The following is a 26,704-nucleotide window of genomic DNA, read 5'->3' as shown; positions in this document are numbered from 1 at the left end:
AACGTTTAAGCGCTCCACATCAAACGGGCTGGCAGTGAATACGCACCTGTTTGTTTTGTGTTCAGGGGCGAAAAATCAAATTAGCTCAAAAAAATTAACAAATAAAACTTGGGAGTAAGCTATTTCAGCGCGTTAAAACACTTAGCGTGGTGCTGTTATAGGAAAGTAATCAACTTCAGGGTGGGGTGTTATGAAGCAGCGTCGCTGTTGCCACCTCGAAGATGAATAATTGTTTTTTCAATGACAGCATTCTGTCGTGTTTTATTCCTCTTATACAAGAACATTGGCGTAGTTTTTATCCGTTTATAGTTACATTCAACGTTGTGGAACGTGAGACGAGTTAGTTCCTGTTCTCACTTACGTTACAGCGGCCTTTCTCGTCATGTTACAGAGAATCCATGTAAGCGTAAACTCCTCCATCTCCTCTGACACTGGAGACTCCTTCCGTACCTGTTAAACAGAAAGCCAAGTCCACGCGTAAGCTGTTACTATGGAAACGATAACGATAAGCGCATTTGTACAACCCTACGATTTGCCTCGCGATTCGGAACTACCCTCCGAGTCGCCGGCCAATCAGAATCAAGAATTCGACAGCGCTGTGGTGTGTAGCAGGATATAAAGGATCAATGTATTGACACCTCGAGTGACCTGGAGCTCTGGAGGAACACAGAAAAAAAGGAAAGAAAAAAAAATAAATAAATCAAAATCATAGCAAGCAGTTTACTCTTAAAGTCCATCTGTGTTTCTTTCACCCGAGCGTCTTCCAGTGCCCCGAAGACGTCTCCTTACCTGAGCTTTTCCTCTCTGTCCCCAGAGGATGCTTTTCATGCCAAAGCTCTGAGGAGCGGAGAGACAAGATCGAGCCGAGAGCAGAGGAGACCCCGACGGCCTTGCGACTCACGCTCTTCATCGCCTTACAAAGACGTGAAGGTTTGAAAAAGAACGTGTTGTTTTTTTGGTTTTTTTTAAACATTTTTTTTTTTTAATCCTCCAGCCAGAGATGAGAGGTGACTCCGCTTGAGAGCTCAGATGGAGTCGTGTTTGTAGTTCCATGACATGTGCTTGTCCAGAGCTATTTTTTAAAGCCTATTTATTTATACCTATTCATCTAGGATTGTTCCCTAAAGATAAACGTGTTTATGAGACGTTCGAGCAACATGTTGTGAGCGTTGCGTAAGGCGGTAACTGATATTATTCGAAGACCTGATGTTTACCACCTACTGCTTGGTAATTCACTGTTCACGATGCTACAAGGAGGCTCTCAAAGGCCATTCAGAGCAAATCCAATTACGCAATACCGGGTAAAAATAAATAAACAAAAACACGGCGCTCCGACGGCATTTCTGTTTGCTTAGAGACGTCCGAAACGAACGCGGTAATGAAACGGCGGAGACTTTTGAGACTGCAAGACCGAAGAAAAGAAACAAAACGGTTTGTTACGTTCAACATGATGCCAAAATGCACTGTTGTGTGTGCGTGTGTGTGTATATTTTATATATATATATATATATATATATATATATATATATATATATATATATATATATATATATATATATATATATATATATATATGCGTGTGTGTGTGTGTGTGTGTGTGTACAAAGCAGAGAAGAGTGTAATGAACTAATCAGGTACATTAGTTATTACAGAATGTAATCTATAGTGTTTGGGAGTTGTTTGTCTCGATAGGGAGTGCAGTAATCAAAAGTAATGAAGCTATTACGCCCGGGGAGCCGTGAGAGGACCGGCATGGCATTAAGAGTGGACCACATAAAAGGTTTATTAAAGGAAATTAAGGCCCATCACTGCCACACCTGCTCCCCCTATTATAAATGTATGACAGGTCAGTGCCTTCAATCACAACAGCCAAGCTGAGAGAGAGAGGGAGAGAGAGAGGGAGGGAGAGAGAAAGGCAGAGGAGTCATGTTTCCCATTACGACTGGAGTAACAGCACAGCCTGTGACTCACCGCAGCCCCTCTGACCACTATACACCGCCATCAGCCCGGAATAATTACATTTAATAGGTTTTATTTGGGATCGGCAAGGCGACGCTGCGGCAGGGAGAGTGAGAGAAAGAGAGAGGATGTGTGTGTGTGTGTGTGTGTGTGTGTGTGTGTGTGTGTGTGTGTGTGTGTGTGTGTGTAGGGCATTAACAACTCTTTTTGTCTAAAAACACTCCACGGTGCTACTTTTTTTTTTTTTTTGACACACTATTTTACATCATTATTTTTTGGCCACTGCTGTCTCGCCTCTTTCAAAAGCAAGTCTCGCTCACCTCTGTCTTTTTTTTTTTGTGTGCGTTTTCTTTTTCAGGTGTACTTTGCATCTGTGCCGAATTAATTGAATTTCCTGGACAGAAAATACAAAGCGCGGTGGTATATGATATTTTTATTTTAAGGATCACTGTGGTGGTTTTCATCAGGCACTGACGGGGGTGGGGGGGGTTGGCCGAATGAATGTGTCGGATCGAATACGTACGGTTACTGGAATATCGCCGCATGACTCCTGCTTTGATAGGGAAATATGACTTTTGAGTTATATCTGGCCTAATGCATTATTTGCTTTTGATACGCGAGATACTTGGAGTTTTTAGACGGTCAGTTCTATTTTCGTCTATTTTAAATTGTATACTTTCAAACCATTTAAGTCTTTAAAAGCTAGGCGAGAAAAGGAATTTGAGTTAGTCTCATCGTGTTTGAAAAGCTAGGCGAGAAAAGGATTTGAGTTAGTCTCATCGTGTTTGAGTTGAAAAGCTAGGCGAGAAAAGGAATTTGAGTTAGTCTCCGTGTTTGAAAAGCTAGGCGAGAAAAGGAATTTGAGTTAGTCTCATCGTGTTTGAGTTGAAAAGCTAGGCGAGAAAAGGATTTGAGGACTTAAAATGAAATCTTAAACAACTTTTGAAGTGGAATACCATTTCACACCTAAATATGATTCAACTCATTAACTTGAATCCCTTTTCACGCCAGAGCTTTAAACTCAAATACAATTCAACTCAAATATGTAGCTTTTACACTCAAATACGATTCAATTCTTCAACTCTAATCCCTTTTCGTGTCTGGCGTTTAAGTTCGACTATAACATTTTCACTCGTATATATTTTCACAGATAACTTGTTATGCCGAGTGTTTGTTCTCAAATACTATTCTACGAAAACTCAACTTTTCATGTCTAGCTTTTAAACTCGGATATTTCTCAACTCTAACTCCAATACCTTTGCACTCCTAGTTTATACACGCAAATATTTCACTCTTTAACTCAAACACCTAGCTTTTCATCTCGAACACAATTGGACTTTTTCACTGAAACTCAAATACCTTTTTAACTTACTTTTACATTTCCTATACTCAAAAACTCCCAAACTGTTTTTCAAATAAACTATTTCTTCACCCCTTTGCTACTTTGTTCCAGATGGATTCTGAAGGAGATGAGAATCGTGCTGAGCGATGCAACGGTAATGCTAGTAAGTATTCAGAAAACACAGTCGAGTCATTCTCGATACACACTTCCACTTCAGTCCATATTGATGTTTGTTGTATTCCATTAATTATAGAGGATATTGAGCACCATATTTAAAGTTATCTGGCGGTTAAAGTTCTCTCTAGTGCCCCCTAGGCATTTGGTGAAGTTTATCAGCTTCCATTCGTGTCCCCGGTGTGTAATTCACCTGAAGTGTCAGTTCAGAGAAGCAGCATCACCGCTGTTCATTTTAATATTTTAATCTCATTCATTTGGAGAGGCGGTTATGTCGAGGTGATGCATTATTCACAGCTAGTGCCTTCATTATGTGCTGATGTTGGCTCTGGCAAGTTAAGGAGTGGGTCTGAATGGAGCGATTGACTCCTCGCACACTTGTGCACTCCGGCGGCGTGTAATGTGACGGGGCAAATTTCGAGTGGGGTTTATCGAGTCTTCTCCACGGGTTGCACGCGACGCTACAAATATGATTCTACGGTAGAACCTCCCTCCGTCTCAGGGTGGGGAACGCTCTCTCTTGGGTAGCTTCGCCATCAGACAAACTTGTTCATTCAACTCTCGTGTAGAAGCCGGGACACATCACTCGCTCATTCGCCATTCATGATGGGACGCGTGAGCCAACAATGTACATTTTAATACCTCCTGGGAACAGAGAGTTTGTAAATTCATTAGCTAGCTCTCTATACTAGTACTAGCTTGAGTTCGCAGCCCAGTCCCATGATTTGGTTGCCTTTGAAACGTAATTCACTAGGATAAAGTGTGGTAGCTAAACAGCTAGGTAAATTAATCAATGCAGACAAAGACTAACAAACAACCATATGAAAAGTTGCTACGTTTCGGCTATGAGACGTGGTGTTTTCTCCTCACGTTCCAGTCTGGCTAGAGTCTTTTGCATTTTAATCTCTGCTCCGAGTATTATTTTGCTCAATTTGTCCAGCGTACGCGTGTAACGAATGGTCGCTTGCTAGCGTGGTTTCTTCTGTCACGCTCGGACCATGTTCTCCAAAAAGGGAGGGGAGGGAGTGTACGAAGAGGCGACTGGAAAGCGTCTCGTACGATTGTGGAAAAGCAGTCGCAGGATCCTGAGCATGCACAGCTGCAGCGCTCCTGTGGGGAAATGTGTATTTACCCATGTCCTGTCTCTCTCTCTCTCTCTCTTTGTCTGTCTCGTTCTCTCCGTGTTTGCAGTTCCGCCTGACTGCATCATCGACACGCACAGGTAAGCAATATTTTCCCAGCTTCCCCTACTTTGCTCCCCTAAAGCGCTTGTAAAGTGCCACGTGCATGCCATTTTCTCATGGCTGGTCTTCTCTCAGTTTACGCAATTAGTACGGAATTTAATTATTACGACGGAGAGATCGCACCGATGGTTACGGCTGCTATCGCTTGATTTTATTTCATTCATTTTGTTTGGTTCTTGGTGATTGGTTAGTTTCCTACAACACTACGTCCCAAAGTGTTTCATTCCTCCTAACGTTTATTTATTAACAAATGCCACGTCATACCTTTTTATCCGTTTAATTAGTTCCTGTCATCACAGCTATAAATAAAGATTAAGATTTATTTTTATTTTTAGATTTTGGATGAAAGGTGTTTGGTTTATAGATTAGAACTGGATGACTCAAGGCATTTACAAATGTATTTTCAGCTTATGGTTGTTGTTTTTTTTAAAATCGGTTCTTCCTTGCGGATTCAACAGGAAGCGAATAATTTCCCGGGTCCTAAATCCGGACGCGAGAAATGCTTGAGCTGGTTGACACGTTTTCTGTCTTTCTCAGTGTGGATCGTCTTGTTTTGCAGCCTGCACCTCTCTGCGACGAGGAAGAGGAGCGCGGCCGAAGGTGCCCGTGGCACGCCGGTTAACAAGAGGAAGTCTCTGCTGATGAAACCGCGCCACTACAGTCCCAGTGAAGAGGAGGAGGAGGAGGATGAGGAGGAGGAGGAGGACCAGGAGGAGGACCTGGCAACTGCTCAGGACAAAGACGCACCCAGGAACATTGACACTCCAGCAGGTAGACAGATGTCCCGTTGTTTTGTCTGTTTTGATGAACAATTGACGCTGAATTTTAAACTACCATCTGTTGCATTCATATTTTTTCTCCCCTGCCACCTCCTCCTCCTCCTCACTCCCCCTTCCAGTTCTCTGTATATCTCTCCATCCATCCATCCACCCATCCAGACCCCCCCCCCCCCTTAAAAAAAAAACAAAAAAAAAAAAACACCCCACTCCATTAATTTCTGCTCGAAGTCGACGCTGCCGGGGCCGCTGTGTTTGTCTGTCACATCCTCAGATTGAAATTTGGGACAGCTGATCTGTCATGAGATTCCTGGCAAAGCACTTTTTCATTCTGAATCCCTCCTCCTCCTCCTCCTCCTCCTCCTCCACGCTCTGCTTCCAAACTGGTGTCCGGACAGAAGAACAGCAGTTGTTGGACTGATAAGACTCGGATCTCTGCTCCACACTGTGTATCCGGATATCTTTTTTGGAATCATGATCACAACCGGGCTATCGCCTGCTCAATTATACAAAAATAAATAAATAAATAAATAAAATGAATTAAAACAACAACAACAAAAAAAAAAAAGTGCTTACATTTTGAGCAAGTGAGGTCCGTTTGAATAATTATGCAAATCCAGAAACTGAGAATAGAAGGCAAGAAATTATATTGTGTCTCATTGATAAAAAATAAATAAATAAATAAATGGAAAGGGATCACACACACACACACACACACACACACACACACACACACACACACACACACACACACACACACACACACACACCCTCAAGCAATGAAAACATTTTTGGCAACGGACTCACGAAAATATGAAAAAGTTGAGATTACATTTCGGAGCATCGTCCCTTTCCCCCGAAACAAAAACATTGCCATTTCCTAATGAAACGAATTATGAACATTTTGGCAACAATGCCCGTACTTTTGCGTGCGCATTCGTGCTCCCCTATAATCTGCACTTATTTGGTATATTTTTAACGATGTAACCAAGCAACAAGCGTAATTGTCCCTTTCGAAAGCTTTTGTTAGGCCATCAAACACAGTGCAAATATACATAATTAGGCATAATGCCTATGCCTCATTATTGGACACATGTGGGTCGTTAAATGGACAACGGAATAGTGCTACAAATTGAGCGCTGGAAATGGAATTTGGTTGATTTATTTATTAATTTATTATTATTATTATTTTATTCGTGTGCACGTGTGTGTGTGTGTTTGTATTGTTTTCCTTCTTCTTACGGTCCTACAAAATAAATACAAAATATTATTTAATTTGTTTTTTTTTTTTTAAATCACGTTATATTAATTCGTTCATAAAAACATAGCATTTTCAAAATTTTATATTTTAAAATTTGATATGTAATAAGTGCAAAGAAAATAAAACTTCTAAGATGGAGGGAGCAGAATCTAAATTTCAGGCAAAAAAAAAAAAAAAAACAGAGGAAGGAAGGGGAGGGGTGGGTGGGGGTTTAGGAGGGTGCGAGTCTTCCATTTGGTGGCGGCATCGTGTGCAAGTGACTTGAGCCAAGCCTCAGATCGCACACTAGCAACGGTAATGGCTATTCTGGAGTACAAACCATTCACCTGTTCCAACACTCCAACCACACTCGCCTTCCAAGCCCCCACCCTGATTCTTTCTCGCTGCCGTGTGTATGTGTGTGTGTGTATGTGTGTGTGTGTGTGTGTGTGTGTGTGTGTGTGTGCGTGCGCACACTTTTTGGTGAACACTCGCTCTGTCTCCATCTGGATGGCAGAGTAGGCCTGGATGCCTGCTCTGCTAATTGTAACTTAGCATAACTGGCTAACTTTGCATCTGTGTTGGACAGGCTTGGTTTATCACACCTCTGTCGTGATTCAGACAGGGCCTTAAAAAAAAAGGGGGGGGGGGGGGGGAGAGGAAGAGAGACGGTTATATTGCCTTAATGGAAATGAAGCACATAAGCGATGTGTATTTAATGAATTGCACATTTCCTTATATTTGATCTAAAGGCTAAAATTAACTCTCGGACGTCTTGCCTCTAGTAAAGACTACCTCGTCTGGTTTGGTGCCTCGAGCCAGATCAGAGATTCTCACGTTTTTTTACTTGTGGTCCCAAAAAGGCTCGAGCGAGCCTGTCTTACTTGTTTGTGAAAGGTTTTGTGCTTATGACTGGCCAGAAACCGTTTCTCTTCGAGTCTACAAAGCATTACCACACGCGACGTTTTGTACGTTCTCCCCGTGTCTTCTCTGCTTTCCTCCCACCTTTAAAATAAATAAATAAATAACGTTAGTAGGAGGACTGGCGACTCTAACTTACCCCTAGGTGCGAATGAGTGTGTGAATGTGTGTGATGTTTGATTAGACCGGTGTCCCATCCAGGTTGTATTCCCGCCTCGCTCCCGGTATTCCCAGGCTCCGAATCCACATTCACCAGATGAATGGATGATCCTTTAAGGAACCGGATTAAAGGGAAGAAATAGTTTCTCACTAAAAGGAAGAAGAAAAAAAAACAGACATCTGCTTTATAACTTGTCTACAAGGAATACAATTACAAGAACTGAAACAAAACAAAAAAAACAAAAGTATTTATTATATTTTGAATAAAGATTTAGTTATTATTGTTTCCTTTTTTATTTTTTACTTTGTTAGTTGACGAAATGCGCACAGTGATTTTATTTCATTTTTCTGATTTTAATCCAAGGACTTTTGTGTTTTTAGTGTTATTAAATCAAAAGTAATTGAGAGTAAAATTATTATTTTTGGTTTTTTTTGGGAGGGGGTCTTGTTCTTCCAAATCATTCTAAATCATTTCATGTCTTGCCCCGCTAAGCCGGTCCTCATATTTGAAAATTGTTGTCCGTGTCTAATAATCCTCTAAGTCAGTAGACGAAATCTAAGAAACACGGAAAACAATCTCGGAGCCGTGTACATCTTAACCGAGACATCTATCTGCAGATTACTTCAGGGAGATTTCAGGAAAGGAAGTTTGGGAAAAAAAAAGAAAAGAAAAAAAGAAAGAAGAATAGGTGATATGTTCCGTGTTTGTTTCTTCTACTGCTTTGGAAACGTAAGGCTCCTTGATTACGCAGAGATGATTTTGACCGAGAGTTCGTACTACTGTGCGTGTAGTGTGACGTTGTACGTCTTGTGTGTGTGACGTTGTACGTGGTTCTTCTCTTTCCTTTTCAGATGACGACTACGACTGCCTTGACTACAGAGAGAAATCTTACGGCTCGTTGTCGTGGTCTGAACGCACCAGCCTGAGTTCTCCCGAACCTTCCCAGAATGGATGCGATGAGAAATGGCTTGATAAAGACCTTTGTGAGAAAAGTCCAGAAAAAGGTCCCGAGCGAGAGGAATGCGGATGGATTAGTCCTCGGCCTCTGACCGCGCCCGGCGCCACCTGCCCGAGCCCTAACTCCGCTGATGAAGCCCGGCCCGAGAAACACTTTGGATTTCAGCTCCCCGTGTATGTAAGTCACGCTGCCAGTGGGTTCCTGATGGATGATTTTGCCTACTCGAGGGAGGTTAGCGACAATGAAGATGAGGCCCAGTTGCCCAAGCTGGACGACCCGTTTGGAGGCTGGGCGCTGGGTATGGAGCGGGCACGGCTCAACCTGGGCCTCCTGGAGCAGGCCATGCACAGGCAGCTCCTCCATGGTGCCTACAGGGAAATGGACCGCTTCCTGTTGGAACGGGTCAACCAAGAACGGAGACAAATGGACGCTCGTGCTGTCTACCATAACAACAAAGGTAATACTACTGCTACAACTACTACTACTATTATTATTATTACTACTACTATTACTCCTTCTACTTCCACTACTATTGTAATACTACTACTACTACTACTACTACTACTACTAATAATAATAATAATAATAATAATAATAATAATAATAACAACAACAACAACAACACCACTACTGTTACTACTATTACTACTACTACTAATAATAATAATAATTATAATACTATGCTTAATAATTATTACAATATTATTACCACTAATGGTACTACTACAGTAACTACTATGAATAACAATACTACTACTATTACGAATAATGCTTAAAAAATACTACTACTGCTAATACTACTACAGTTAATACTGCAACTAACAGTGCTACTACTAAAAATAACCATGCTACTACTATGACTAACAATAGTGCTATTACTAAAAGTGATTACAATAATACTACAATGATTATTAACGTTAATACTACTACGAATAACAATTCTGCTACTACTACTACAAATAAAAAGTCTATAGCTACTAACACTACTACTAAAACAAATACTATTCATAGTAGGAGTAGAATTATCATTTAAATTACTAATACTAATAATAGGGTGGTCAATTTTAAATACCACATCCCCGAGTTTATTTGTAGTCTTGTTAATTTCTCTGGCCTTCTGGTTGAAAGTAAGATAATTTCACACCGCACAGAATCCAAACTGCATACTGTTTCTGGATGGTAATGATCTACACTCGTACAGTGCACCTGACTTTATGCTATCCTTTATCCCGTGCGTGGTCTATCTGCAGAAACGACCACCAGGACAGGAACAATGAAGAGGGATATGGGGAAGGACAGAAAGAGTTTAGGCCCTGAGGGATAAGCCTAAATATATCGCTTAAATAAAGACATTTTGGCAATACGTGGAATCGACTTTGATCGAGAAGACATTTAACCCTGTGTAAAAGTCCAAAATCCCCCTCAAAGTGCCTTCAAGCAATTGAAATAGTTCAACACAACGAATGCTTCAAGTAGTTTCCTGAAATTCAAGTGAAAATTAAACTTATAATGATTTCTCCAGTTTCAAAATTATTCAACCCCCTGAATAGAATCCCTCACAACAGCAATAATATGCAAACCAGGTGTTGTCTCAAGCAAACCTGATAAACTAATCAAGGGCTTCATAAGTTGCAGCAGGTGAGCTTGAGCTGGAACACATGAAACACCTGAACTGGCTAGGGGCAGAAAATTATTGAAATACCTGGACGGGGCAGAAAAAGGAAGCAATCAACGTCTACAAGATTTGTGAGAAGGCAGGTTGTGAAAACCCTCGGGTGACTGCAAAAGATCTGCAGCAAGACTTGGTGGCAACAGCTACTGAGGTTTCAGTGAGCACAGTAAGGCGCATACTAAATGCAGAAGGTCTCCATGCCAGAACTTCAAGACATTCAACACTACTGACCCAAAAGCACAAGAAAAATCGCTCAAAATCAGATAGATAATCCACAGAAGGTTTGGGATTTTGTTCTGTGGAGCGATGAAACAAAACTTTTGGAACTTTTCGGCACAGTGGTCAGCAGTATGTCTGGAGGAAGAAGAAGGAAGAGAGAACACTCTGTCCACAGTCGAGCATGGTGCTGGCTCGGCGATGCTCTGGGGCTGCTTTGCGTCCTCTGGCACTGGAAACCTGCAGGGTGCGGAAGGCAAGATGGATTCATTGAAGTATCAGGAAATTCTAGGAGAAAACGTCACGCCATCTGTGAGGAAGCTGAAGCTTGGGCGTCACTGGACCTTCAAACAGGACAATGATCCCAAGCAAACCTCAAATTCCACCAAGGCTTGATTGCAGAAGAAGTCCTGGAAGATTCTACAGGGCCATCACAGTCACCTGACTTGAACCCCATAGAAAATCTCTGGTGGGATTTGAAGAAGGCGGTTGCAGCACGCAAACCCAAGAACATTACTGACCTGGAGGCCATTGCTCGTGAGGAACGGGAGAAGATTCCTCAGGAACACTGCCAGAAGCTAGTGTCTGGCTCAGAATCTCGTTTGCAGCAGGTCATAACAGCAAAAGGAGCTCTACTAAGTACTAAAGATGCTCGCCATGAAGGGGGTGAATAATTTTAAACTGGAGAAATCATTATAAGTTGCATTTTCAGTTGAATTTGAGGAAACCAATTGAAGCATTCGTTGTGTTGAACTATTTCAATTGCTTTTGTTTTTTGTTCATCGCTAAATTTTAACAATAAACCTGATTTGCAGTGAGGGTTGAATCTTTTTGATTGCGACTGTATACACATATACATGCTGAAAACATGAACTATACACTGGATTGCCACTGTGAATGTGTGTGTTGTTCCATAGACTCGCTAAGAACAGATAAGAAAGACATCAAATGTCCGACGCCCGGGTGTGACGGGACGGGTCACGTGACCGGACTGTACCCACACCACAGAAGTCTGTCAGGATGTCCCCACAAAGTCCGAGTGCCTCCTGAAAGTGAGTTATTCTGTCTTTAAAAAAAAAATAATAATAATAATTTAGGACTTCTTGTCTAAATGAACCAAATGTCATTAACACAATTTCACTCGAATGACGACATACTCCACGGCTATAAGCTGAGCAGGTTGTGATCAAGCTTTATATCAGATCTAACTGCAATGTTATGTTAAATAACAAATTCTGACAATTTTCTACAAGTAAAATTATAGTTATTGCTTATAGTATGGTTAGGGGGGAAACAAAAGAAGCAATTTATACCACAGAACGGTTAATTGAGTTCCCTGTTCTGATTGGCCAGACGGTGTTGATTAATTTTCTATAACAGCAGTTCTGACCGGTGTATACTCATGCGTTTGTTCGAATACCATTTCATTTTTATAGTATCAGCTTCGTCATACCGTATCGTGACAGTTTTCTGACATTTATTTCACATTTAAGGAAGGAGTCTCCAGTGTCAGCGCTGTGTAACAGTCAACAGTAAACTATTTTGTTGTTTGTTTTTTAATTGGTTATTCAATAAACTATTAAAAAAAAATAAATAAATAAAAAAAGAGCGGCTGGTGAAGGACCAACGTAAGTGAGAACAGGAACTAGCTTGTTTCACGGATGTTCCACAAGATTAAATGTAACTGTGAATGGATAAATAGTACCACATCGCGTTCTTGTTGAATTTCTGGAGGTATAAAAGGAGCAGAATAATTTGTTATAGGAATCACAATCAACTTTCGACATCAAACGCTGTTTGATCATATTCTATTTCTGTTAATTCTATTCTTTAAAACAAATTTTTTTAAAAAATCAACTCGCTGTGGTCTAAAAGGAATAAAACACTTTTGGAAAATATTCAAGTTCAAGGTGGTAACAGGAGCTCCGCTTCCTCGCAGCACCCCATCGCTGATTATTTTCCTAAACAACCATGGTTTTTTTCCCCCCTTCTTCCATTACCTAATATATATATATATACACACACAAAAGCGACCGCTGATTTGAATAATGTGCGTTTACCTGTAGACTGTATTATGTACCATGGTAAATTCGGCCTAGATTTAATCAAGCAGATTTCCAGAAGGCACACAGAACGCGTTTGTCATTTCACAAGTTCTGCTCTGAAGTTTGTCTACTGCTTTTGATTTACTGTGGTATGCAAATCAGCATCATGGTGTGGAAACACTTATTTTTTCAGGCGCTGCCTTGTTTTTTTTTTTTTTTTTTTTTTTCCCTCCTTTCCTCTCTTTCTCGCCATTTGAAAGCAACACAAACATTCACCATTAAACGGCGAAGCAACAAAAGGAACAGCAAATGTAATTAAGGGCTTTCCGTATGAAAGCGTGAAGTCGTAGAGCTGCAGCAGTCTTCCGCAAAATCAAAGGACTAGAGCGGATGTAGCGTTTAGAAATAAATGGACAGGCTAGTCCTGCAAACTAAATGAAAAAAAATAAAATAAAAACGTGTATAAAAGGGAAAAAAGTTATTAGGGATACAGTTCTCCCTCTCTATCCAACAAGCCAGCGTTAGTTTTTCTTTTTCTCACAGCTTGTAGTCTGTTTCCTTGTTGATATTTGAAACAGAGATTTATTTCCAGCAGCATGAAGGAAGCAAAAAACAGTAAGTGTGAAGTTTGTCGCTTGTTAATAGGATAAACTATAATCTGTGTCTTTTAGTTCTCATGAAGGAACAGAGTTAATTGACTGAATGCAGTTTTCAATTCCAGTTTAAAAACCGAGTCCCGAACTCTACCTAGAATTATGATGTATTCACGGAGTAACCTAACTCCAGCTATCTGTACGTGCACGTGTTCGATAAATAGGCTGTCGGATCCGCGAATCTGATTGGTCAGGTTGAGGCGCTGATTCATTTCCCACGACAGCGGCTCATTCTAATACGTTATTGCTTCTAAACAAATAACAAAACCCCCCCTGTGTGATACGGTGAAGTTTTCTGTACGGAGGCATTTATTTAACGTTTATGGAAGGAGTCTCCGGTTTCAGCGCTTTGTAACAGTCAGAGGCAAGGTTGTAACTTCTGGGCAGGGGTGTTTACGCGTTACGTGTTTGTCGGTTTCGGTCATTTTTTCGCCTCCTTCAAAAGAGAGAGAGAGGGGGGGGGGGGGGGGGGGGGGGCTGGTGAGGGAACAATACCACGCCATTCTTTAATAAATACAAAAATTCTAATTGTTTGCAAATTGCTGTGGTATAAAAGGATTTTTTTTCCATTTTCCTTTATTATCTTTTATTCCTTATATGGTAAAGGCACCAGGGTTAAACCTTTATTTTATGGTACTTATAGTGCGCTCAAATCATGTCGGAAAGATCGTATTTACAAGTCGAACAGACATTAGTCGTAATTACGACTCGGGAAACTCATGGTGGAAGGAAACAAGGAGGAATGAACGGATGCAGCGTCTGTAGTTGATGATAAATGTGTTGAAATTGAACTTTTACTCGTCTCAGTTGTCAGGCTTTTTGTTTACAATAGAACAAGCTAGTTTCCAGCACAAAATAAGATAGCACAGTACAATTACGATATAATATGTTTACAGTGGCTTCATAAATTGATTAAAAAAAAAAAAATTTTAATTTTTTTTTAAAAAAGCAAAAAACACATGCGCATACTTTTTCTTAATTTTCTACAAGGAAAAAAAAACACTTTTTTTGTAGTTGATTAAGAGAAGGTACACCGCCACCTTGCTCTGACCGAGGTGACTTGAACGCACCTGGCGTCGTAATTACGACTTCCCGACTCGTAAATACGAACGTCCCAGGAGAACTTGGAACGTACGGCAGATCCACAATCACAGCCGAGAACAAGGACGGGGTCGAGGACACTGACATTATGGCATTTAAATAGAGAGCCATGACTCAGGAGTAAAGCGTAGACCTGAAGCTCGTGTCTCAGTGCTCGCAGAACTGAACCGCTCTCGCACTCGTCAGCTTCTCCATCCTTACGCAACAGACCAGGATGGATGGGGCACCATTTTTTCCATGTAAGTTCAGCTCATATCACTGAGCAACTGTGGATTTCCTTTGTTTTTGTTTTTTTAAATCATAAGTTCTACCATGGCTAAAAATGCTTCAGAAAAGCTCGGTCTTGATGTACACGGAGGCAACGGCACGGTCACGGAAAGTGCGTTGCGCAGAGGACAATATAACAATATAACAGGTTTAGCGAGTGCAGTAATGAATTAGCTAGCCCTGCTGGACTATTTTATTGGCTGTAACATCGACCGGTTCAACATTTCACAAATCGAGCGTTCTTATTTATAATGGATAAATTTGAATTTAATTTACATTCTGTATTTAGTTAGTAGTTGGGTTTATTTTAAAGTGGGGTGAGATTAATAACGGGCAGATTTGTTTAAAGTCAGGAAAATTGTGCTTGTGTTAAATAGGAGTCCCTAGAGGTGGTAATGCAAGCCAAATTTTAGTCACGACTGGGAATAGCAGGGGAAAATGTGCTGGCATTAGACCAGCAAATTACCTTGATGATAAGTGCCGGTTTGTTATAACGCTCCTGTTCACAGTATGTACTATACAGAACACCAAACAATGTTTGCACCTCTAACCACGCTGCCTCGGCCCGAATGCTACAGCAATAAAGAGTTACATGTTCAAAGCACCTCTATTATGTTGTTTACTTTGGTCGTTCTTGCAAGATATAGAAGCGAAATTATGTTAATGTGAGCTAGCAGAAATTGACATGGCGAACCCGTGCATTGCACCGTGCTACCATACAGTACCTGCTGATTGGAATAACCACTGGTTGTGACACTTGGTCTAAATTTCCAGCAGGACCATACCTAATCATTTAGTTAGAAAAAAGTACCAGAAGTAAACAACAAAACAGCTCATCTATAGCATGTCATACCTTCAGTGTCTTTAAGAATGACTTAAAGGATCGAACAAGTAAGAAATAAAACGTGCCAGGATGTGCTGTTATATGAAAATAATCAACAACGGCATGTTGATCCAGCCCAAAGCGAACTGGAGTTACTCTTACCACCTCGAAGTTGATTATTAACCTATAACAGTATATATTGAACTATTTTATTCCTTTTATATCAAAGCAATTTGGCAAAACATTTAGAATATTTGAATAATTAAAGAACAATAAAGTTTGTTGTTACGTGTAACGTAGAACGGCCACGAAACAAGTTAGTTCCTGTTATCGCTTTTGTTATAGCAACTATAAACGGTCGTTCCCTCGCTCTCTCTTCCGAAAGAACTGGAAAGCACGTCTGTCTGAAGACTTTTGGCACTGGAGACTCCTTCCAAAACTTCTATATAAATCTATATAGACCCTTTTTTATTGAACAATTGTGTCCTTATAAACTGGTTTGCCCTTAACCATCTATCATTTAATTCTGGTTGCGTTTTTCACCGTCAAGCGTTGGCTTTGTTCATATAAACTGACGTGTTTCATTCGTTCCTTAGTTCTAGCCATGCACGAAAATGTGTTGAAGTGCCCAACCCCAGGATGCACTGGAAGAGGTCACGTCAATAGTAACCGCAGCACTCATCGGAGGTATGCAAAAACGAATGATACTCATGTCTTTTTTCTTTTTAAAGAAATAGATCTGCAGCTATTTAGGAAGCTATAACAGCTCTATGTGATAAATAGTCCTAGTTAGAGTACAGTGGCACACCAACATTAGTAAGTTTGGGGAAATAACTTTTCAGATAATATTTTCCTCATTCACGTTTAATTATCTTAGGCCGATGTGTAATGAAAGATGCGGACGCATGTTAGAAGAGATGTGCGCCAAGCAACAAGGGCAGAAGTAACTCCAGTGTGACGCTACTCGATAATTAGTAACTCCTCCATTTTGTTACCTACCAAAAGAGGCTGCAGTCCAGCCACATGTTTTCTATTGGCTCACCAAAACAAGGGCTCATGAATTCAAAAAGTCGTTGCGAAGTGAAACTAAGTGCTACCAGAAGCCAATGCACCTCCTTCACGTCCTTTCCTCTTCAGTGAATTGGTTTTTATTTGTGTTTGGTCTGAAAAGTGTCGTTCTAAAACAAATGTTTGGGTGAAGTGTGCTTAAACGTCTTTTACGGCAGCTTTAAAAGCATCACAAGTCTAAATTTCCATATCGGTATAAATAAGTTCACTGTAAATAATGGTTAATATTAAAAACATAGCACGTAGACATTATTAACATTATTATTATTATTATTATTAACAAATTTGGGAGAATTCCGACTGGAGGCTGGGAAATAAAACACGATTGAGTACAACCTGATAACATTTACCGTGTATTAACGTCTTTATAGAAATGAATAGATCCATAAAAGTGTGTTTTATTGCCCTAGCTTGTCTGGCTGCCCGATTGCTGCGGCAGAGAAAGTTTCTAAACCCCAAGATGAGCTGTCCAAGTGTAGACAAACTTCAGACAAGATGGCAAGGTAAGAAAACTCAGAGATAATTATTTGTAGCAACATCAGATCGTGATGTACACCAGAGCCGGGGTAAAGCCCAGACTGCGTGCTTTGTTGCTGCTTTAAAAGCTTCCCTCAAAACATTCAAATTAGTTACCTGAACTAATAATTTGCTTATGGTTGAATAAACGACTGCAGGTTTGTACTTTGTTAACTCACGTGTTCAACACGGGTGCGTTTCTTTCTCTCCGTCCTCTCCAGACCTTTGGTTCAAATGAAGAAGTTTGACTTCGGGCCGCTCGCCTACCAGTTTGCCCATCCCGTGACCGCCTTTCATTCCGGCATGGCCAAAGATATGGACAAGTACAGCAAGGGCCATTTCGACTACGCCAGCTTCGATGCTCAGGTGTTCGGCAAGCAGACCCAGATGGTGTCTGATCAGAACCAGGAGGCCTCGCACCCCCATGACTGTGAGTAAGCAGAGGAACTCACGATGATGGTTATTAGTTGTGCGAGTAATAAAACACCTTGGGCAGGTGCGCTGTTTTAGGAAAACGACTGATGTGGTTACTGTTACCACTCCCAGGTTGAACTTCCTTTAACGGGAAATTGTTTTACTTCTTTTATAACACAACGATTGGCCAACGATTACGATTTGTTGTATTAAAGAACGATATCCTACTTTTTAAATCCAGTTATATCCGTCTATAATGTTGTGGAACGTCCACGAAACCGACTAGTTCCTGTTCTCACGGACATTATAGCGGCTATACTGGTTGTTTTTTTTTGTTTTGTTTTTTTAAAGTTAATAAGACTAAAAAATCGTTACTTGAAACTGCAACTATGTCAGAAAACCCCAAAGTAAAGTTACGACTCGACCTCCTTCCATGTTAAACATGCAACAAACTTCACCATATCAACAATCGGGCATTTTTGAATCCGTTGAACTGGAGGGACGTTACTATGCAGACAGCCGGAAGCGCTGTCAGATAATAAAACGAAATCAACACCTTCTGACCAATCAGAATCAATTGCTCAACAGCGCTGTGTTTTAAAAATATTTATTATTATAGAGATGAATATTTTTGCGCTGTAACTAAACAAACGGCTTGATAAATAAACATAATCCATCATTCAGCCAAAGGACTGTATTATAGTTCATAATGAATACATTTTTTATTTCTGAACACGTGTTTGTGTGTCGTTCCTGCAGCCTCCCCACAATTCCCCTGTTTCCTGGCAGCCGGTGGTCGTGTGGTGAAACCCGGTGGGCAAAGCCCAAACCAACCCCAAGCCCCGGGTAGCGTCCTTCAGTCAGGTACGGCGTCCAGCGCCATCCTCAACCTCTCTACCCGTTACCGGGACAACAGCGATGCCCGGCCACTGGCATCGTTCACAAAGGTAATCAAATTAGAGCACTCGCTTGTTGGGGGGTGGGGGGTGGGGGAGAGGTATTTAATGTGGCTATTCTGTAGCAACTGTGATTTGTGTATGAAAAAGGTGGGAGAGAACATCAAAAGACACTTTTTTGGCACAGAGAACTGTGTCTCTCTCTGGTGGCAGAACAACAAGAGAGGGGTTTTTTTTCCCCTCTCTTTTTTTATTTCCTCCCCTCCATGCCCTTAAAGCTTTAATGTACACAAAGGAGAATTTGTGTAATCACATCAAAAGGAGTTGGGGAGAATACAATCAGGCTTCTTTCTCGATTACAATTAGAAGGCTTTTTTGTAAAACATGTGGTGAGGCATTTGATTTATACTTTTATGCTAATGCCGGGGTTCTCCTGGCTCCCGTTGGGAAGTGTGCGTGCGGATTTTTTTTTTGTTGTCGCCGTCGTCTTCGTCGTCGTTGTTGTCTTTCAGCTGCAGATGGCGGACGATATTTTGTTCTACGGGTTCGGCTCTTAGCGTCCCGTTCATTTAGACAAAGCCAGAGGCGAGGAAGAAACCTTGCGAGGAACCAGAATCAAAAGGAAACCTGTCCTCTCTTCTTCTGTGGTAAATTGTGAATAAGAGTCCTGGGATGAGTCTTTCTGATTACAGCAGCAGCCCATGGGTACCAGTACAAAGTACTACAGCATCCAGGGGAGAAGGAATGGTCGTAGGAACTGGGTTTTTTTTTTTTTTTTTATGGGGGGGGGGTACAGAGACACAAGTATGAAAAACGTCGTGAAGTTCAGATGAAGTGCAGTCGGGAAATGAATTATAAAACGCATCCTCGGCCGAGTGCAAAAGCGAGTTAAAGCTTGGCATTAAGAGGAACTAGAGGAGGTGTGGTGTGAAATGATTTTAGACACCTACACAGCAAGAGAACGGTGTTCAGTGGGCAGAGAGAGAGAGAGAGAGAGAGAGAGAGAGAGAGAGAGAGAGAGAGAGAGAGAGAGAGAGCGCAGGTACTGTACAAAGCGAGCGCATGAATAAAACAGTGTTAGCTGCTCCGTCATCTGTGGACGTCTGCCTCCAAGTGTCTGTATGCATTTTAAGTACGTCGGCTGGTGGCGTTCCGGGCCAAGTGGATCTTTCTCTCCGTACAATTTCTCTAACCGTGTGCCATTTCAGTGAAGCGCCAGGGCGCGAAGACGTGCGTGTGCTGAATTGCCAGTTTATTAGGTACACCGACTGAATCGCTCATCGACTGCTAATAACAGGCGTTCGTGTTCACTTTATTTACTAAACCAACGCTAATTTGTTGATTCTTTGAGCATTTATTAAAGTCTAAAAACTCCCCGCATCAACTGACGGCCGCAGAGGAGAGAAAACCTGCCGCGTTAAGTGACGGTGAAGCCGTTTAACTTCCGCAAATGACCCACGAGCGCCGTCTGAAGCTCCCGCCTTGCTCGTTTGTCATAAACAAAAAAAAAAAGAAAAGAAAGACATTTTTAACTTTATTAGAAAGAAAATATTGTTCAACTGTCTCTAAATGAGAAGCGAAAGAAAGAAAGAATGAAAGAAGAATTTTCTTTCAAGGGGTAAACTAGATAGATGATAGATAGACAGACACACGGATGGATAGATAGAGGGATCGAGGGACCGACAGATACAATTTCTGGTTATTTGTTCTAAAAAAGAAAGAGGAGAGTACTGTGAAAAAAAAGTGGGGTGGGTTAAGATACGATAGATAGATAGATAGATAGATAGATAGATAGATAGATAGATAGATAGATATTCTGGCTTTGTTGTAACAGGGGAGGGCTTAAATAAATAAATAAATAAATAATTTTTTGGTTATTCATTGTAAAAACACAGTACAGCTGTTTCTAAAAAGGGAAGCATAGATAGATGGATGGATGGATGGATAGAGCAAAAATAAATAAATACATGCATCCAGGGCTGATTTATTATAAATTCCATTTGGTGAAAATCTCATTAGAATTGTACCTTCCTACCAACATTGAATTTTTTTTTTTTTTTTTTTTTTAACAAATCCATTTATTTCCCCTTTCTTGATAAACAATTCAGACCAGTGTAAAATGTACAAGGTATGAAGAGTAACTCCGCTCTAACCATCGTAACCTGAACATGTGAATGTAGTCGTGCAAATTGTTGCTGGCGTTCACAACAGGCTTCACCGCAGTACGAACGATGAAAGGCTAATCCAATCTTTGTAGTGTTTTGTGCACCAGAAACGATCCTTATTTTAGCTTCGACTTATTTCGTGGCGTTCCAGCACTCACCTGTTCACCTGTGACGTGTGCCTCTTTCAGGACTGTGTGATTGAAGTAGATGAGAATGGTACTCTGGACCTGAGCATGAAGAAGAAGAAGGAGAAGACCACGGACCACTCGCCGGTCATGCCCGCGTTAGGAGAAGCCGTGTTCACTCCTCCTGAACCCTCACTAGGCAAAGTCGGAGGCCTCCAAATTTCCACGGCCTTCTTCCGAGCCGTGTACGAGCAGGAGGGCTGGGACACGCCCCTGAATTTCAGCAAAGCGCCGCTTCAGCAGGACAAAGATGTATGGGTCTTTACAGGTCTTTACGTTAAAGTTCCCTCGGCTAACGTTATTTCCTACGTTAATTAACGCCGTACCACAGCGCTGCCGAATTCTCGATTTTGATTGGCCAATAATGGAGTTTTAACATTTATGGGAGGAGTCTCCAGTGTCAGCTCTTTGAAAAACAGTCACAGTTAAAGCTGTAACTTTTCCCACATCTTCAGGACAGAGGAGTTTTGTTTATAACTTTTGTGGATGCGGAGGTAACTATAAACGGATAAGAATAAACGACAAAAATCATTTCAATTGGCAAATAGTTATGGGATAAGAGCAATACTGCACGCCAGGCCATGTTATTAGAAAATAATCGACCCGAGAGTGGTAACAGTAACTCCAGTTCATCACACCACTTCATCATTGATTATTCTTCTTATTATTTTAGACCTACTGTATTGATTGTGTTTTATAAAATTGACTCCAAAAATAAACTCTTGTGCAGGATGTGAAGCGATATTGGTAATATGGAGAATTCACAAAACTTTCTAGCACTGACGAACCAAACCAAACCATTCATACAGCCGTCAGTCATCTGTCCGATTCCTCTCCTAACATCTGGCGCCTAAAGACACTTACCTAAAACATGTAATATGGAAGTCGATCCCAAAGCTTTCAGCTTATCATAAATTCTACACGGGATTAAAAGAGAGTTTAAGATGGATTTGTATACGGTGTAGCAATCGCTGTCGTACTTAAACAACATGGCTGGGATCAGAACAGCTGGTGTGCTTACATTACAATACTTTCTAATGTCATTTTCCTTTGGGTAATAATTCCGCATCTTGTAGATGGAGCAGCTGGATAGGATGTCGCTCGAGGATAAAGTCTTTGCCGGAGATGCAAGCATGACCAGCGCCAAGAACAAGATGCTCATACGAGACACCAAGAAAGAACTGATGAGGTACGCACCAAAAACCCACGGAGGGATTTTAAAAAACAGGGACATCTCTCTTAATTTCATAGAAATACAATGGATTTTAAAATAGCTTTTGTATAAAACAGACACACACAAAAAAAATAATAATATGATCCACCTGATGGCGGGTGTGTACGTACAGGTGGACGTGTTTCACTTTGCAACTCTTGGGTCAAAGTAATGAATAATCAAAATTATGTCAAACTGTGCATTTTAATATTGAAAAATTCGTATGAAAATTTAAATATTTATATTTTGTTTCATTTTTGAATAATTGAGATTAATTTTTAAATCGTATCATTCCACTTTTCTTTTAAATAAATAAATAAATAAATAAATAAATAAATAAATTCGATCTGATCACCACTAACACATTCTGCATGACAGCTGTCCAACACCTGGTTGTGATGGGAGCGGCCATGTGACAGGAAATTATGCATCGCACAGAAGGTAAGAGTAAATACTCGCTCAAGTGTCAGCAGAAAGAATTTCCTTACACGCCTGGCTTCACTTATTCATTTATAATCACATTTCCTTTTAAAATCAGCTGAATGAAGTTGAATCACCTACAGGAACACGTAATGAGATTCATGTGATTCACCAAATGTGATTCATCCAATTCACCACATGTGAATAAACAATTCATCTAATGCGATTCGTCCGATTCACCTTATGTGATTCAAGCAATTCAACTAATGTGATTCATCCGGTTCACCAAATGTGACTAAACGATTCATCTAATGCGATTCATCCGATTCACCTAATGTGACTCACCCAATTCACGTAATCTGATTCAAGCAATTCACCTAATGCGGTTCAAATACAACAAATACAATGTGATTCATCCAATTCACCTAAAGTGATTTGAAAGATTCATCTAATGTGATTCAAGTGATTCACATAATGTGATTCAAATGATTCATCTAAATGAGATTCATCCAATTCACCTAATGTGATTCATCTTCCTACATCCTTGTGCTTTTTTCTAGTCTAGATTTACAAATTTCCAGCTCTTTTCTTTTTTTTAATGCTAAACCTACCTAATTTTATTCCTATTATTAATAATCCCTAATATACATTTGTTCATTTAGATTCAGTTTAAAACGTTCCACATTTTATTTTATATATATATATATATATATATATATATATAAAAACACACACACACACACACACACACACACACACACACACACACACACACACACAAAAAACGAGTGGTATTTTTTTTCTCCGTAGTGTATCTGGATGTCCGTTAGCCGACAAGACCCTTAAATCTCTGATGGCTGCTAATGCACAGGAATTGAAGTAAGAGTTGTTTTAACGCTAGTTTTAAAACATCATGCTGTAGAATCTGATCAGTTTAAGGTTGTGTGTGTATGATGTACGTGGCATGCTACTGTATCCAATACACTCAACTTGTATCGTAAACAGGTGCCCAACCCCTGGATGTGATGGTTCAGGTCATGTTACAGGAAACTATGCATCCCACAGAAGGTAGGAGAGTTCGTGCGTCCAACACTTCACCGTATATTTGAGTGATCCTCTTTTTTGTTCACCATGCAAATAAACGAATGATGAAATACACGTCTGACATTTTGGGACTGACAAGATCGTGGCCTTGTTTCAGCACGAGAGTGGCGGCTTTAAACGCCTTGATGCAACCGAATAGCTATATCTTCTTCGTGCATGCGTGTGTGTGGCTGAACTTGTCTCAGGTCTGACACGTTATTATTTCTGTGTCTAGTTTGTCAGGCTGTCCTCGCGCCAGGAAGGGCAACCTGAAGCTCACTCCGAGCAAAGACGAGAAGGAGGAGCCAGACATTAAGTAAGCTTTTCGTCTTGTTTGTAACATTGATGGTTGTTTAGAAACACAACACAACTCAGTTTTTTCTGGCAGAAGAACAGCTATAAATTTTATATAATTCGGGATTTGCGAGACCGGCACTGGATACAAAAAATATGATGAAGCAATTGTAGTTATTTCCTGCTGAAAAAACAACAACAGAAACCATCACAGATATTCTAATGGTTTTCACTACAAATGCCATTACAATCCATCAACTGTTAACCATTAAAACCATTACTGGTCCTTAAAGGTATCCACTTGACATAAAACATACCACCATGTCACAGAAGGCAACAAATTACCATTAAAGACCATGCAGTTTCCATTAAAACCAATACATTTCCCATTATAACCATTAAAACCATTACTAATTCTATGTGGGTTTCTATTGTTTTTTTCAGCGGGGTATTTACATTTTATATAGCTGAATAAAAACAAAAAATGTTCATAATTAGAACATCTAGCAGAAACTTTATAAAAATGACATGGTTAAAACTTTCCCATTATGTAGGACATGCGAGTTGTTTTTTTTGTTTTTTTAAACATAATACCATCAAATATATTAATAAAAGTAATGATAATATATATTTTTAACTGCACATGTAAACTTTAAAATGCTTCTAATAAGAGGCTCTAGTGGAAACGTAATTAAAATTATGTTGTCTGTGTTAATCAGTTTCCAACTACAAACTCCCCAAAACGCGACGGAGAAATGGATAACGATCCATCGGCCTTGTTTGTTTTGTTGTTTATTTTTATGATTTATTTCTTCAAGTTCCGTGTAACACAAAACCATCAAACATGTACGTGTCGTAATGTAAACGCCGTTCGTAAAATCCCATTGTTATTCTCCGAATACACTTCCCCCACTTCTCAAATGATTGTTGTTTATGGAAAGTTGTGTAATTCTGTAACGTAATACCATGACGCATATTAACGAAAGAGACCGACGTGCTAAATCCAAAGTCTACGTAAACTAGTACACGTACACTACAGAAAGCATCTTACAAGAGTTTCCAGAAGCTTTATTAGAATTACATTCTTAATATTAATCAACCTGTACTATTACGTACACGTACCCCAAAGTTCACGAGTTTGTTCTATTTGGCTTTTTTTTCTGTAATTCCATAACGTAAAATAAAACAAAAATCTTTACAAATTATATCCATGAAATTATTTCGTTTGGTTGCTTTCCAATCATCTTACTTTTATTTATATATATATATATATATATCTTTCATATTTTCTTTCTTTTTACTATTATTATTATTATTATTATTATTATTATTATTATTATTATTATTACTACAGCAAAAACAAGAGGTTAGGAATTACACCAAAGCAGGGATCTGGTATATTTGTTCACGTACAAAAATATTAATGAAACAGATTCATGCTTCTTGTTACATCTACATCTGTGCCAGTGTGTTTTTATTTTAATTACAAATGCGAAGGCAAAAGAGCTTAGAAATGACCCCCACCCCCGCCCCCGGTCTCGGGAATGTGTCAGAGGGAACGAAAGACTGAGGGAGGGATGGAGCGAGCAGACCCGGTGCATCTATAATGTTCCTAGATTATTCTAAATTGGTGGCCATATGGCATGACTCCATTTTCCATTGTGGTGCGTGTGTGTGTGTGTTTTACGTGGTCACTACCTCCTCCGTGTGTAACAGGAGTTGCGATTTCCTCTAATTAGAGGCACCGACAACATTTTCCCCCCTGTGCAGCGGCGTGAGCGAGCTATTTGTTCCATCCCAGGTAGCCTTTCACCTATCCCAATATGGACTATCAGAGAAAGGGCCAGTGACCCAGAAATCATGTGCGGGGGGTTTTTTCCCCCCCCTCCTCCCCGACGCAGGACACACAACAATTATCTGCAATTTGTGTCATTTCATTTCTGACCTGAGGGTGAGAGGCAAAAACTAAATTGGCCGACTCTAGACTTTTAGAGTTTGTGTGCTTGTTGCGAGGTTTTACGTTTAGTTTCAAAGCAACCTTTTAAATAATTTATCCCAGCTTGTTTTGTCTCTCTCGTGCTCTCTCTCTCTCTTTTTTTTTTACGGATACATTTTAATCAGCATTTCATCGGATTAATCTTCTTAATGGTTTAGAAAAAAAAATTATATTCCTACTCAGAGAAGTTCAACGGTATTTATACACGTGTGTGAGAGGGGGAGAGAGAGAGAGAGAGAGAGAGAGAGAGAGAGAGAGAGTTAGAGTTACCAAAGGCGATAAATTAAACGTTCAACCATGTTTTTTTTCTCCCCCTTTTTCCTCTAGAAGTTGCGTTCCGGCTATTAGTTCTCCGCAGCTTTTTCTTTACACCCCGGTGATGAAATAACAGTGCAAGCAAAGCGCAAAGCCCACTTGAGCTTGGCCTCAACCAGATAATCTACTATAATAAACGTGTCACTGTGCAGTGATTTGGAGTGTAAGGGAACAAAAGAGTATCTGTCTGTGTGCGGCAAGAGGTTTAATTTAAGCGGGGGCAAAAGGTTGGGCCGCATCTGCACGCGCCCCGGCGGGGTGACCCACAAATCAACACACACACAAAAAAGAAGCACACAACGGCGGGCCGCTGCTTTGTTTGGGTCTTGAAATGCAACCTGTCACAGTGACCTCGTTCTACAGCCGATACGCCTGGTCACAGAGCTATTAAACCGTAAACATGGTAAATAAAGATGGAGGATTTAAACACACCGTGGCGTGCGCGACACAACAACCGAGTTATTTACAAGCTGGATTATTTATAGTTTGGCTCATTTTTTAAAAATTTATTATTTAATTAATAAATGCCTTATATGATCATCAAAGAAAACAACACTCAGATGCTCTGGGTCGTTATATTAGCTGTGT

At 40.3% G+C, this 26,704-nt stretch overlaps 1 protein-coding gene and 1 long non-coding RNA gene across 4 annotated transcripts in view; one reads left to right on the top strand and one right to left on the bottom strand.

Annotated features, from left to right (window-relative positions):
• The window catches only part of st18 (ST18 C2H2C-type zinc finger transcription factor), a 44,179-nt gene that overhangs the window by 10,122 nt on the left and 7,353 nt on the right, over nt 1–26,704 (top strand). For 2 of the 3 annotated variants that reach the window (XM_047160487.2, XM_017466686.3), the window contains exons 2-17: nt 815–930; nt 3,413–3,464; nt 4,667–4,697; nt 5,279–5,490; nt 8,668–9,231; nt 11,580–11,714; nt 16,148–16,238; nt 17,030–17,122; nt 17,357–17,565; nt 18,309–18,496; nt 20,799–21,047; nt 21,872–21,984; nt 22,387–22,449; nt 23,239–23,307; nt 23,434–23,496; nt 23,747–23,827. In XM_047160487.2, coding sequence (XP_047016443.1) covers nt 3,413–3,464; nt 4,667–4,697; nt 5,279–5,490; nt 8,668–9,231; nt 11,580–11,714; nt 16,148–16,238; nt 17,030–17,122; nt 17,357–17,565; nt 18,309–18,496; nt 20,799–21,047; nt 21,872–21,984; nt 22,387–22,449; nt 23,239–23,307; nt 23,434–23,496; nt 23,747–23,827 — 2,213 coding nt within the window. In that variant the 5' untranslated portion in view covers nt 815–930. The remainder of the gene's footprint in view (nt 1–814; nt 931–3,412; nt 3,465–4,666; nt 4,698–5,278; nt 5,491–8,667; nt 9,232–11,579; nt 11,715–16,147; nt 16,239–17,029; nt 17,123–17,356; nt 17,566–18,308; nt 18,497–20,798; nt 21,048–21,871; nt 21,985–22,386; nt 22,450–23,238; nt 23,308–23,433; nt 23,497–23,746; nt 23,828–26,704) is intronic. The other variant, XM_017466694.3, reaches the window with a different exon arrangement.
• Nucleotides 4,712–26,704, bottom strand: part of LOC128628936 (uncharacterized) — a 32,620-nt gene continuing 10,627 nt past the window's right edge. Inside the window, exons 2-4 of the long non-coding RNA XR_008393234.1 lie at nt 7,796–7,965; nt 6,072–6,118; nt 4,712–5,991 (exon numbers count right to left, since the gene is read on the bottom strand). This is a non-coding gene — a long non-coding RNA (uncharacterized LOC128628936). The remainder of the gene's footprint in view (nt 5,992–6,071; nt 6,119–7,795; nt 7,966–26,704) is intronic.

The sequence above is a fragment of the Ictalurus punctatus genome, chromosome 1 (genome assembly GCF_001660625.3).
Source record: "Ictalurus punctatus breed USDA103 chromosome 1, Coco_2.0, whole genome shotgun sequence".
Classification (NCBI taxonomy): Eukaryota; Metazoa; Chordata; class Actinopteri; order Siluriformes; family Ictaluridae; genus Ictalurus; species Ictalurus punctatus.
Note: the sequence above shows the minus strand (reverse complement) of the source record. Positions and strands in the feature narration are given on the sequence as shown.